General features: G+C 38.0%; 1 protein-coding gene across 7 annotated transcripts in view; it reads right to left on the bottom strand.

Moving 5' to 3' along the window:
• The window catches only part of DNM3 (dynamin 3), a 184,157-nt gene that overhangs the window by 154,979 nt on the left and 15,153 nt on the right, over nt 1-14,025 (bottom strand). For all 7 annotated transcript variants that reach the window (XM_054210653.1, XM_054210652.1, XM_054210648.1 and 4 more), the window contains exons 2-6: nt 10,668-10,741; nt 3,625-3,774; nt 1,814-2,017; nt 1,150-1,248; nt 90-250 (exon numbers count right to left, since the gene is read on the bottom strand). In XM_054210653.1, coding sequence (XP_054066628.1) covers nt 90-250; nt 1,150-1,248; nt 1,814-2,017; nt 3,625-3,679 — 519 coding nt within the window. In that variant the 5' untranslated portion in view covers nt 3,680-3,774; nt 10,668-10,741. The remainder of the gene's footprint in view (nt 1-89; nt 251-1,149; nt 1,249-1,813; nt 2,018-3,624; nt 3,775-10,667; nt 10,742-14,025) is intronic.

The raw sequence follows: 14,025 nt of genomic DNA, 5'->3' as shown, positions 1-14,025 counted from the left end.
TTGCAGGACAACACTCATTTCAATAAATATTTTATATCAGTCCTATCATTATAAAAGCTGCCTTTCACCACAAAGGCTTCAGGTTTTACCTGGTTTAGAACTTTTTGGAGATATGGTGTTCCCATACGATCAGCCATGTGCCTATATGCTGGGTGGGAAAGAAAGAATTTCCTTTCTGCTAGAAGAGCTGCCTTTATGTCCTTCTTCCCATCAATGTCTTTCTGGCTTCTGTTTACAACACCAATATAACCTAAAACAAAACACAAAACTGATTGCTATATCAGTGCAGCTATTGCCTGAACTACTGAATTCATACTAAATAGAAGTAGACTGCCTCAGTTCAAACTAAAACTTTCCAATTTAGGCATTTCAGATATTGTTTACAAGTACTGTAATGACCTTAACAGTGTCTAAATTGTTCATCCTGTTTATGTATAACAGATATACTTCCTTTTAAATCACTGATTCAAATACAGAATTATCTGAAACTTTGGTGTACCCCAAAGAAACCACTTCAAAAATAAACAAACAAAAAAAAATCAAAACAAAAATCAAAATACACACAAGTCAACATAGATAAATGATATATTAGCAAAATACACAAAAATTTCTTCTCTTTTGCTGGACCAATATGCTCCATGGGAAGAGATGGTCGTCTCACTAGTAAGTTATAACAAGAATCAGAATTCTTGATGCTGTTAACAGCTTGAACAACTGTGGCAGTAGCTGCCAGAACAACCCCATGGAAAATTTCTGGAAGGGGTCAAAACTTGGTTTACGGTGAGATTACCAAAGCTCTGGTGCTTGCTTCTGTCATGTGCAAAGAAAAAAAGGTTCCTTTGCTACAAGCGGCAGCAACCCGGCACAGAAGAGAAAATTGGCTAACAACTTGTGCTGGTGTTTCTTGCTTCCTCTGGAATATGCAGTGTATTTTCCAGGTCCAGAAAAATAAATTATTTTACTTGCAGGATGTTCTTAGCACAGCCACCTTTTTATGTTTGCTGAATAGATAACGATAAAAGCTAGGAACTCATCAAGTCCAGCATAACCTCTGATGCACCTCCATGACTCCCAAACACCACCCTTACCCAAACCACCATCTGGATTGCAAAGAATATAGGCAACTGAACATCCTCTGAACATTCTCACCTCTACGAAGAGGGAGCAGTTTGTTTTCTAGAATTTCTCTTGCATCTGTTCCTTCATCCATCAGATCCAATTTTGTGATCACACCAATGGTCCTAAGGCCTTACCGGGGTGGAGGCAGGAGTAAAAAGATAGTGAAGAATTATTTATATTCAGGAAGAACAATTAAATCTTACAATTATATCACAACAGATATGTGACGTTCTCCAAGCTTGTATCACACAATACCAGCTACACCTGCAAGTTATGGTATGTCTGGAAAAGAAGGGATCATCATTGCCAGTGCTGAAACATGTTCCTCAAATCTCTTTAACAAGATTCAGCATTCCTATGACATGACTGTAAAAAGTTTATGACGCAAGTATTCAGAAATCCCATCGGCGCCACAGTCTGTTTTGCTAGGTACTACAAAAATTTCTAAATAGGCATTGCCCCACTTGCTTATCACAGATAGTGACAAAGTTTTAAAAATACATTTACAGCATCATTACCTGAACGATACTGAGCTAACAAACAGTTATTGTGATGTTGAAGCCTACGTGAGAATGTATATATAAACATCAATATTATATATTATAAACTATATTTCACACAAGAGTTGGTCAATTACTTCCAATTACATTATTACACTTGAGAACAAAAAGCGGTTATGTTCAATCATGCTCACCTTGAGGGTCCACTTCTTTAGCTAACTTCAGTGCATCTGAGTTAGCCAGATCAGTGTTAGCTGGAGTCACAGCCAGTATCAGACAGTTTTCTCGAGAGATGAACTGCATTATCATGTCTCTGATCTGTTGCTCAATATCTGGAGGCTGATCCCCTACTGGCACTTTAGTGATTCCCGGCAAATCAATAAGAGTCAGGCTTAATACTAGATGGAAAACACAGGATCATAAAACTGGTTAGTGCGCCAGACATGTCTAAAGAGTAGACCTCTTTAGAGGTCTATACATAGAGCCATACATATATGGCTGCAGACAAATTTTAGTCACATAAACCCCTACATAATTACCTTTATAGGTATATAAATATTGCAAATGGTTCAAACAAAATGCCTGACAATCTGAAAAGTACAATTGTTTCCCTGCTGGTCTTTCATCTCTGGATTTATTAGTATTATTTAATATTTTAAACATTGCAACTGGCATAGGAGAATGATACTTATACTGAAAATCCTTGAAGGCTCTTAGCCAAGTGAACGCGGCCTTCTGAGCTTTTTCCACCAACCGGAGCACCAACAACAGCATCTTTCAAATCAACGAAAACCAGGCTTTTTTCTTTTCTTTTTTTTAATACAGTTCTTGTCTGATTATGCTTTCAACAGTGTCTCTAATTACAAAATTCCCAAAAAGTCAATAGCTAGCCTAACTTATATAGCAAAACCATTAAGAGGTTTTGGGGGTATCTTGTTCTTTTGGGTTTGTTTATCCTTTAGACGAATGAGAAAAATGCCATTCCTAGAAAGGAAACACTAGAAATATATTGGGGTCTGGCTAATACAGACAACAGTTGCTGAACTAAAAGACTGATCCTAATAAACCAAAGTAAGAGCATTAGGTAGGAAAATTTCACTTTCTCCTAGAGTCAGCATGTTCAACAAACAAGATTTGAGGCAGGGTGTTTGGTTAAGCTCCTCTCCAGTTGGCTGTGCCACATCTGTAGAGCAGAGAAGGGCTCGGGGGCATATGTTCAGAGCCAAGGCTGCTCATGGTATATCACAGAGAGGTTTATCATCTCTTTAATTACCCCTCCTCTTATTTTAATCTTTCTTTCCTTTGATTCGCAATGAAGGCATGAGATGAGGTGGCTAGAAAAATAAAGTGCTTCAACCACTTTTCTCCTGTATCCAAGACAGATTCAATGCAAAACATTTTCTCTAGATTGCCTTCATTAAATTGGGCAGATGGCAACCAGAGAACTAGCTTTGATCTATACTGGGGGTCTACAATCTACAACAGAAAGCAGCTTCCAACACCATTATTGTCTAAACATATATTTAGGGACAGCAAACAATAAACATCCAATAGGGCAAGGAGACTTTCTAGATGACTCATCAAGAAATCCATCTGGAGGGAGGCAAAAAGAAGTTCTGCCACTAAGTTTCCCATGTCCGATTATTTGTCTTTACTAGTAAGCTACTAACTAATGGTTTATGCACTGGGGGAGAGATTGGTTTCATCCTGATGCAGTGAGAATATTTTTAAATCACGAGAATATTAAATGGGACTGAGAGTGTGTGTTCTGCCCAGCTCTAGTGGCAACAGCTCTCCACCAAAGAATGGTTTCATAACAATGGAGAAGTTGAGGATTTTTCCAGATATATATCCATTTTGGGTTCAACTTAATCTCAGAAGATTTTTCATCCCAGAAGACTTCCAATTGAGCGGTGAGGACACATACAAGAGGAGACAGCTAAACAGACAGAGCTAAAAAAATACATTACACAACAGAGATACAAAGTAGAATGATTTTACCTACCATGTGGAGAGTATATTCTTAAATTAATAGGAATTGAAGAAATGCCTTTGTTCATTCCTGTTATTCTATCTGTTTCTACTTCAATTTCCTGACGAACTTCATCAAAATCAGTAAATTTCCTCCCTTTGCAGTGTAGAAATTCAGCATACTCTGTGTGAAAAATATCAATAGCAACTCTGTATGTCACAGGCTTATAGACTCGGACACCCACTTTCAAGCCCCTAGTATTCTTCAGATGTGTAAGCACAAAAGCACGTCATCATGGATATCGGGAAAGCATTATATATAAGCACATGCTACAGATGAAAACCAGCTTAGTTAAAAAGTTAGTTAAAAAGTCAAGTTGACTGGATATGATTTACTGCTTTTATCTTTAGCATGTCATCTTCTGGAACAACCTGAAAGACTCAAATAGAAAATGTTTAGATTAATAGAATAAGGAACAGATTGTGAATTAGCTTCTGAGTTTTCATCTGATTACACTTGCCTGTAAAACATCACTAAATTAAAGTAATTCAGGTTCTGTATCATGAAAGATTATTAGCATTTGTTTTCAAAAATCTAACAGGCCACGTTACACATGATTTTAACAAAGAGGTTTTGTACATTTTTACAAGTTCATCATGAAAATAACATGACTTAAAAACACTGTAATGTTTTTAAACACAACTCCTCACTTCCTAAAGACTTCGTGTAGTCTAAATCCAAACCATGCTTAAGAAGTTTGTAAAAGCTTTTGTAGATACAGCTGTGATTTTGCCAAAGTGGGAGAACAACACAATGAATTCCTAAGTCTTCAATATCATACAACTTGCCCTCTTCCCTTAAAAAAGCATCAACCAGGAATCAGGGATAGATACAGTCTAATTTGTTAGACTCGAACTTGACACTAGGCCCCTGTTTTGACTCTTGAATCCAAATACTGGTACTAATTATTGTATCCTTCCGAATTTCCTGCCCTAGAGGTACTTAACCAAAACTACACTTCAGGATTTTAAAACTGGAGTTTCTTCCTTCAAATAGGGCAAAACTGAACACAAAAGTTTCTCTCACATAGCAAGGCTGTAATCAGAAATAATGACACAAATGGTAATCACAGATATATGCTCACATCCCATCCCCACAAGGTCTAAGCAGTAGGACTGGAAAGAGGTTGGACAGAGTTATGTATATTCATTTCATCCCACAATCAAGGCCTGATCTCAAAGTTCCGTTTAGGTGTTTCTTCCCTAGAAAACATTTCTTGGTAAAAAGCCCTCAAACATCAGGGCAAAGAGCTTGCTTGGTACTCAAAGAAAGAACAGCAGCTCAGGAGACCTGATCTGGGAATACAGATTAATGGAGGCCCCCACGTATCAATACTGAAGTCTGTTTCTGAAAAGTCACTTTATTATTATTGTTGACAGAGCTGTTTAAAAAAAAAAAAGTTAAAACCACACATGAAATCGTAACAACAGTTAAAGCAAACTAAAGCCAAAAAAGGAGTGGAGGGGAAAAACAACAAGCACCGACCTTTCTGCACTACAATACCATAATCCCTCCAGACTCAAAGCGCAAGGGACAAGGAAACCCACCCTTGTTAAGACAAAAATAATACATCTCTTATTTTAAAAATAAGGGACGACCTAACAAAAACTTCCGTCTATTTTTGACAATTTAAGAATTCCAGAATATCTTCTATTCCTTTTTAGTTCTAGCAGCAAAATGACAACGAACGGGGGGTTTTGTATGCTTCATTGTCAACTGTTTAATAAAACGAACAACGAGTACTCAAATATTCCAAAGTGAAAGATAATATGGTGCACAAAAAAATACCTCAGTTGCTCTAGCACATTTGAGAATTCACATTTGTAAAATCTGTCATCTCAAAGTTGAAAAATAGCTACCTACTGAAAAAAAAGAGCTGACAAGTGGTTCTTATTTTGTCACAGTTCTTCATGCACTGCTCCTGGCATAAAACAAAACGTGTTCTTAGTTACTTTCTTTTTTTTCACTGGTTCATCAGATTTTCTCAGAAAAATATTTCAAAATTCAATAATTAATACTTGGTGCCTAGTTGTAATCAGTTTTTCCTCTTTGTCCCACTTAACAGTCAGTAACAGAAAGAGTCCCTATCTGAAATGGCTTCAAGGTAATTAAAATAAAAACGTTTACTGCTTTTTAGCTGTGTTAATATTTATCAATAGCTCATTCCTCCCAGTGACATCTGTGGTCCCACTAGTTCGGAAGGAATAGACTTTACAACAGTTCATAACCTGTGGTGCCGCGCACAGCCTACAGAATAAAAATTCAAATGAACAAACAGCGCTTTGTTTTGCTCCTTCCAGCCCTTAGCCTGTCCTTGGCGGTGATGCCTTCAGCGAGACTGGCTAAGCACATACTTTAATGCAATCTTCAGTTTTCAGCTTTCATACAGAAAGGAATACTAGGAAAACGCTTTATTTACATTTTTGTGTGAAAGAACATGAAGCCAGACAACAAAAAGTGATTCTGCCTAACGCCTAGTTTTCAGACATGTATTTTCTGTATAAAACTGAAGTTACATTATGAGAAAGAACAAGTTGATAAAAAATTTAAGCACTGTCTTCGTATGCAGAATACTTCTTTTTTTCCCCAGACTCATTCAAAGCACCTCCGAGAACACAATGAAAAAGCTACCATAGGATAGTTGTCTTTAGAGCATCCAACCACAAGTGTCATGATAAGTGATTATTTCTCAAATTTTGATCAAATTAGACAAATCATACAAACAAGCGTTATGGGATAACATTTTTGAAAATGCTCCTCGTTTTTCCTGTGAGTTATTTCTCCCTATGCTTTTATGATTTAATCTAGCACAATGTTCTGTTGTTATTAACAATAAATAGCCATTGTTATTTTCATACCATTTAAATTACATACGCACTTGAGACCTTTCATAAGCTAAAGAGAGCCAAGTTAGGTGCACCATGTGCTGAGACACGGAACAGCCCTTAGAAATACATGAGATAATTTAAAAACCCTTACTGAATCCAAGATAAAAGACACCTACCACACCTTTATTTACAAGCATGCTACCCTGTAATAAAAAAAGTAATTAGACTTATATGATGGGGTTTTTTTTCCACTTGATGAATTTGTGTTGGCTGCTATTCATCTGAAGTACCTTTCAGATCGTTAGTTAATAACTAATTACAGATTCCTTTTTCCTATAAGTGAACTTTGATTTTTCTGTCACTTTTCTTCAGTATCTCTTTGAAGATGGGCAAATACAGAGCCATTGTCCAGGCTTTCAATGAGGGGATATCATCTTTCCTGATGTCACTGAGCATCAACTTGGGATGAAGGACGCAAAACCTTCCAGGCAAAACCACTTGAAAAACCAAGTATTCGTGGGTATGATTCATTAGTCCCGCCATGAGCTGAAGCCCCTACCCCATAGCACGCTGATGGGAGAACTGGCTAAGCCCTCAAACCCATGCTGCCAGACCTCAGCAGTCACTGCTGATCAGCTCGGGTTATTCCAGACACACACACAGACAGCAGCAAGGAAGCTCTGCAGTTGCAAAGAAAGATTTGCAGTCTCTGCAACCTTACACTAACAGCTTCAGTTTAGGTTTCAGACCAGCAGCACTATCCCTCTTCCTCCATTTGGGTGATGAGTCTTTCCCTGTCTCAGAAAGGGGTCACCAGTCACTACAACCTCTTCCCCACAGTGATGTCACATTTTGACTTCTGGGCTATGCACCTCCCAAATCTTTACTAGTGTCTACAGCATCCCTGCTTATCACATGAATGAGTTGTTGTCAGAGGGTGGGATCCAGAAAATGGCAGCCACTGTCTTCCTTTCCTCTCTGCAAAGTGCCCAGTCCCTCCCCTACTACTGGCACTGGAGCACCTTTATAGTTTTTGTCTTTGAAGACCTCCAGATGCTTTCCTGCTGATGAAGTCTGGTTATTTCAGCTAACATGAATGATCTCCCAATCTAAATTATTTTTATATTTTTTTCATTTTCTGTAAGAGGATTGTTTTTGCCACCAGATGGCAATAAAAGATGGGTGTGCTTGAGGAGTAGCCTCACAACAAAAGATAGTTGCATTAAAACTCAGCAACTTCAATAAAGGAAAGCACCTGCAAGACTTCAGAAAAAAAAAAATAATCAGAATGTCCTTTGAACCTTATGGTGATTTACTTTACTTTTTTTTTTCCCCACCCCCTCTCTCTCCTCTAGCCAGTGCAGTAATTTACACATTTACAATTTCACTTGAAATGCAGCTAGGCAGTCCCAAAAGAGACTCAAAGTAGGATAGTCAAGAACAAGTCAGAGTCCTTCAGAGTACTGTAAATTATTTTTATCATCCATATTTTGACTTATTCTATGCTGCTAGGTATTTCTCACATTATCAGATTTGGAGGAAACTAGTCACAACTACTAAAGACTGTCTTGTTAGTTGCAATAGAAAGACCTTTGTCTTTACCTCCAAGATTTCAGCAGAGTGCAGTATCTTCATGGATGTGGAAGTGCAAATGATGTAAAGCCATTTAGGAATTGTACTGTTCCCAGCAAAAAACATTAGGGGTTAAGGGAGGTCAACAGGTCACTACAAAATAGTTTTGTACTAATTACACAAATTTTTTTAAAAAAGAGAAAGTAAACAAAATTCTAAAAAAATACTCCACATCTCATGAGATAAATTTCTTAATTGTTTTGTGTTACCTCTTGCATACTTGAATTTTTAAAGCGCATAAAGAGACCAGCTCTTTACCCAGCTGTGTCAGACCTTTCAGATGTTGGAGGGCCCCTGATAACTCCTCGTTATCAAATCCTGCTGCACCCTTCCTGACACGTCCAACTCTAATAACGAGCGGTCAAAGTTTCTTCTTGCTTGGGTGTGCACAAATGCCTCAGCTGCCAATCTTCATCCCTTAGTGCAATGACTCAAAGTTAAATGAAGCTTTAACCTCTTCCGTCAATCAAATTCACATTCCAAACAGACTCTCAGCCAGTTCCCAAATGTTGCTAAAATATCTTGCAGTCATCTCTGCATGTCTACATGTACGTACATAAAAAGTGTCCCCTCCCTCCCAAGGAATACTCTAAGTTTAAGAACAGTTACTTTTAAAAGAGTCAGGAAAGATCCTAGGACTAGAGATCAGTTAAGCTTGCTACAGCAGCAAGAAGTCCTCTTGATTACTTTCTATAACATTTTAGATAATTATGGACTTGATAAAAATCAGTCCAGCATCTGCTTCCTGTAAAAGAACATTGTGCTTCTCTAAGCAGTTTTCTTTATTTTCTTTTTTCTTAGAATTAGTCCAGAAAGATAAAGGTGGCTTAAAAGATAAAGTTATTTGGAATTTCACCACCAAAAAAAACAACTATGGAACAAAGTTTAAAGAAAGTAACAAAATAATTAAAGCCTGCAGTTTCAAAGGTTTTGGCATCTAATCCCAAACAAGAAACATACAGCATTTCCCACAGGGAGAAAGAAATATGTCTTGACATCCAGGAAACACAAAATTAGGCTGAAGCACAGTTCTCCAGAATTTCTAAAGTTTTTGTTGTGTTATTTAAGTTATAATGAAGAACCACTTTTCAGCAGAGAAGGTACCTATACAAAAACCTAAAGGCTTACCTAAAGCTAGTAATACTATGTGAACATATTAACTGGGAAAATACCAGAAAGAGAGAGAAGCCCTTTCATTGCCCCTTTAACCAGGGGACAATCATGATTTTACAAAATAGGGCAATACAGACCAGCTGAGTAAGTTTAGGGTGGATGACTAGAAATAAGTATTTAACCACTCAAGGTTAGAGTGTTCTGCATGCTGTGTCAGAGGTCTAAAGCCAGATATGCAGAAATGGGAAGTGTTCATATCTCCAACTAAAATGAACTCTATCTTTTATTATATATATAAAGCACTATAAGCATATCGCACACTTGAAAATCCTGAAGTTTCGAAGCTGAGCATACAGAAACACTGGGTTCCACAGTTCTTCCTTTCTCTTCCACAGTATAAACACTATGGAAAATTTCATAGAGGCAATGAAAATATGACTGTGTCGTACAAGCAGTAATTCAGGAAAAAACCTGCAGCCTAGGCAGATTGAAGCCTACCTTCCTGCTGAACAACAGAAAGACCTTTTAGGAAAAAAATGCATGCAAAAACTTAGTTACACCTCACACATTGGGATGGACTAAAGTTCTACAGGCAGCTTCAACTTTGTTTCTTCCCCAGTTTCATCATGTTTCATAATTTAAAGAGCACTTTTTATTTTTAAATGTTGTTTTGGATATTGTTTCATTTCTTTTTACTATTTTAAGTGGAAGTCAGTAGTAAACCAGTGAATTTTGTTACTGACATTGGTTCAGAAGCAGCAACAACAACAAAAAAAAATTGAATGATGGAAAACCATAGCTGCTCTTACATATGCTAGGGAATTGAGCTACGCAACAGCAGATTAAGTGCCCCTTGGAAGAGTACAAAGTGATGAATTCTCATGCACAATCTCAGTACATCATATAGCTCAGTTTATACACATCCTGTATTCTTATTTTTGACCAGACAAATACACACAAGCCTCTTTCTCCCCCAGTCTACCTTCTGCTCTACTTAGTGCAGTGAGCCCAACCAAAAAAGACAAGTCACGAAAACAAGCTGTGTGGAATCAAATCTGTGTGCACTGGAGCAAGAGTTAAAGGCAGAAGTACAGCAATTTTGGTGTGTTAACTAATACAACTGTAAAGCTCATCAAGAAATGAATAAATCAAAGCTAATTTCTAAAACACTTTGTATGTAATAATGTTTCTCCACTGGTTCAAGTTTTATCTTGGATTAAATTTACTATGTGCTCTAGGATTTAGATTTTACTGTTTTCCCAGATAGGACAATGAGATTAGATGGTCCTGAGCATACAGTTTTGAAGCAGCAGGCCTTTGTTCCAGACAGTCTAGTTGCAACTTTCTTCACGCTGCTTAAGTTTTCCTAGAGATTTTTTTTCCTCCTGCTGAAGTACATCAGCACTTTGTCCAGGCAATGAAACAAAAAGAGAAAGAGGTTACCTGTTTTGGCAGTGATGAGTTGCAGGACCAATGGTCGTCTTGTTACAATTCCTGAACCTCGTGGAAGAAAATCCCTAGAAACAGTAAAAAAAAAAAAAGTTACTACCCAGAAAGCACTGTCCGGTTACATAAGATATTGGACTAATTCAGAGCCTCCTCTATACCTTCAGCTGCAACGAAAATGGAAAGTTGGTGGGGACAGATTTACATCAAACACTACTATAAAGTAGGGCTGTTGATTTTGGTTCAGGATAGCAATAGGTCATTAGACAAATATGGATTAAAACTAAATTACTGTCTTGGGGCATTACCAGCTCTCTTTCTTCATGACCATCATACATAACATCTCAAAATTCACCTTGCATAGTAAGAGTACCTGAAGCAATGTCCATATTTATCAGCCTCTCTAAAATAAATGTGTCCTCACCGTATATTTGATTTGAAGAGAATATGGACATATGAATACACACACTGCAACACACCACACCAAAGCTCTGGACAAACCAAATTGGCACTCTGCACCTACTCTTTCAGACACTTAACTTCTGCCAGTTCAAATCCCCAAATAACTTTTCCAGCAACACATCCACCAGAAGTTTTTGAGTGAAAGCTGAACACTAGAAGTACTCTGGAACAGTAGGAGAGGGTATCCTTGGACCAGAAAGCAAACAATGAAGCGAAGTCAACTCTGTCATATCATTATGCATCCCCATGATCCTTTCCATGCCCCCAAAGACAAGGAGGCTCCCTATGTAACTCAAACTCTAGAAAAACTTTTAACCAATTGTTAGTTGCAAAACCAATGATCAGAAACCCAAAGCAAAATAAGAGACTTTTTTTTTTTCTCCAGGATCTTCCCCAGTTGCCATACGTATTAAACTCTGACAAACTTTGAGATCAGGTTCAGTGAGGGGCTTTGAAGAGTGCTCCCTTCAAATAAGCATCTTCAGAGGAATAAAATTCAGAGGTAAACAGCCAGTTTCATAATCAGCTTAAGTGCACTGAAATCCTCCTCTTTTTCCTGCCTGAGCAGGGATGCTGAATCACCTTCTTGCCTGCCTTAGCAGCGTTGCTAACTCACCTCTGCGGCTCCGGTGAAAAGCAATGCGGCAAATGGTTAGGGCATGAATTTTCAGTCAAATCGCAGAGCTGAGCTGGTTGACCACATTGACACATGTGCTAGTGCCAGTACGAAGGGTGAGGCAGGCATGGGCAGTGAGTTTGGCCAGGGTGGGGAGAAGGACAAAAGAGTCAAAGGAAGAACGATACAGCCCTGTCAGCCTTTAGACAGAACTGCTTAGATGGGTTTGCTCAAGCCACTTGAGAAATCAGATCTTACTTATAATCATTGCATATCTTGATACTGACCTTGTGCTACTTAACGGATGCCTGATTTTAGCAGTTCTTTTAAGACGGCACACAAACATGTAAGGTTTAAAACAAGCCTAAAAAGTGCATCTATGAAAAATAAAACACACAAATATTTCATCAAACTTCAGGATATTATTTGTGCACACCAGAGGATATTAGGTCTGATGAGTCCCAGGCCAAGACAGGCTCAGGAATGCAACAACAGTGAACCTCTTTCCACAAGCACCAACAAGGTGACAAAGCTTTAGGCAGCCTGCAGAAAAGAAATATGGCAACTCCACTCATGATATAAAGATTTCCTTCACAATCTAACATCTAGACATCAAAAAAAAAAAAAAAAAAAAATCACATAAGCGAGCAATTCTAAGGCTCTGAGGAACAAGACTGACTGTCAGCTGTGGCCCACACCACTTTAGAAGTCCCCAGTATTTTGAATGAAAGAATGTTAATTTCTAGATAAAATAAAAGTCTCACTTTCTCAGTATCTGTTAATGTATGCTTACAGTGTGATTACTCTGCAAACTAAAGCCCACCATAAAAGGAGAGGCTGCTCAAACACAAGCTAGCTCATTAACTTCTCTAGTCAAATACAGATCTGCAGGCAAAAGTACAATTAATTAGGAATTCAAGTAATCTCTAAAGCAAAGATAATGCAAAAACATCACACGTACTGATTTATATCTGCTGCGATGATGCTACAACACTTGAGAGTGCAACAGGATACAAGAACTACCTTGGAGAGATGGTAAAGGCCTTCAAAAGGTCTATCACAATTTCAATACCTACCAGTGGAGAGAAACCTGTGCCTTGGTGAAGTGTCATCTACTGATATTTCCTTATGGGGAAGAGGAGAAAATTTTAGTAGAAACATATTAATTTCTCTGTGTGCACTCAAAGTAGCTCAAGATGTAGAAAACGCCTATTGACATGAGAGTTTCACACTTTGGTTTTCAAGCATTTCAGGTCTTATTTAAAATAAATAAATAAATCATTTTTCCATCAAGAAGCTAAAAGGAATTGCCAGTCAGGACAAACTGATCACAAAAAACAAACTAGGGTCCTCTACAGCACCACAGGAGGTAGTAAAATCTTTCTTCAGGGAGCCAAAGGCTGAAAAGACTTATTGATTTTCTGCTTCAGACTAAGCACATTCAGAGATAAAGAACACTGCATTAATGCAACTCCCAGTTATACAACATGGACCTTCCCTCAACAGCAAAATTAGATAGAAATGAACAACACTGATTTTGCTTCAGAACGTTCTCTTAAGTCCAAAATAGATGGCATTCGATAACCCTCTCTAACAAATTGAACTGTTGTCAAAAAGTCTATTATCTGTTCAAGCAAGCACCAGCAGAGAGAGGTTCCTGCTTGGTTAGATGGCGAACTGTGTTGATCACATAACCAGCTAAACAGCGTGCAGCAGCAGGACATAAGGCTTCTGCTTCAGATGTACAGTTTGAAGAAGAAAAAATGACAAAGAATGAGGATAAAAAGGATTCATGGGGAGAGTTCAGGAGACTTCCCCCACTCCCCAACCCTTAACTACTGAATGTGTATTTTATCTCTATGAAAGAAACATTGGCCTCAATTAATAAATCTGTCCTCACAGGGACAGGGAATTTTTTTTTTTTTTTTTAAACATTTGAAATTTCAGCTTCAGCCACAAGGCAATGGCATCTGTGCACTTTCTCTGCACAGGCCAAAGCAAATGTTACAAATAAGTACGTAAACTCTACTTCTAGAAAAAGGCGGTTCTTCAAACACACACACAAGTGTAAGTCGAATCTAAGACATAACTTGCACCTTTTTAGGAAAAGCAATATAGTACCACATTACAATTCTAGCAGCAAGGGAATCATATTAAAAACTGTACAACTGCTTCTGCAGAAATGCCTACTTTGACATCCACAAGACAGGATGCAGGTCTTCTCCCCCTCCCCTTTATATGGAAAGATTTCTATGCAGGGTTTGCCAGCGGTGCCGA

Source organism: Rissa tridactyla, chromosome 8 (assembly GCF_028500815.1).
Source record: "Rissa tridactyla isolate bRisTri1 chromosome 8, bRisTri1.patW.cur.20221130, whole genome shotgun sequence".
In the NCBI taxonomy this organism is placed as follows: domain Eukaryota; kingdom Metazoa; phylum Chordata; class Aves; order Charadriiformes; family Laridae; genus Rissa; species Rissa tridactyla.
Note: the sequence above shows the minus strand (reverse complement) of the source record. Positions and strands in the feature narration are given on the sequence as shown.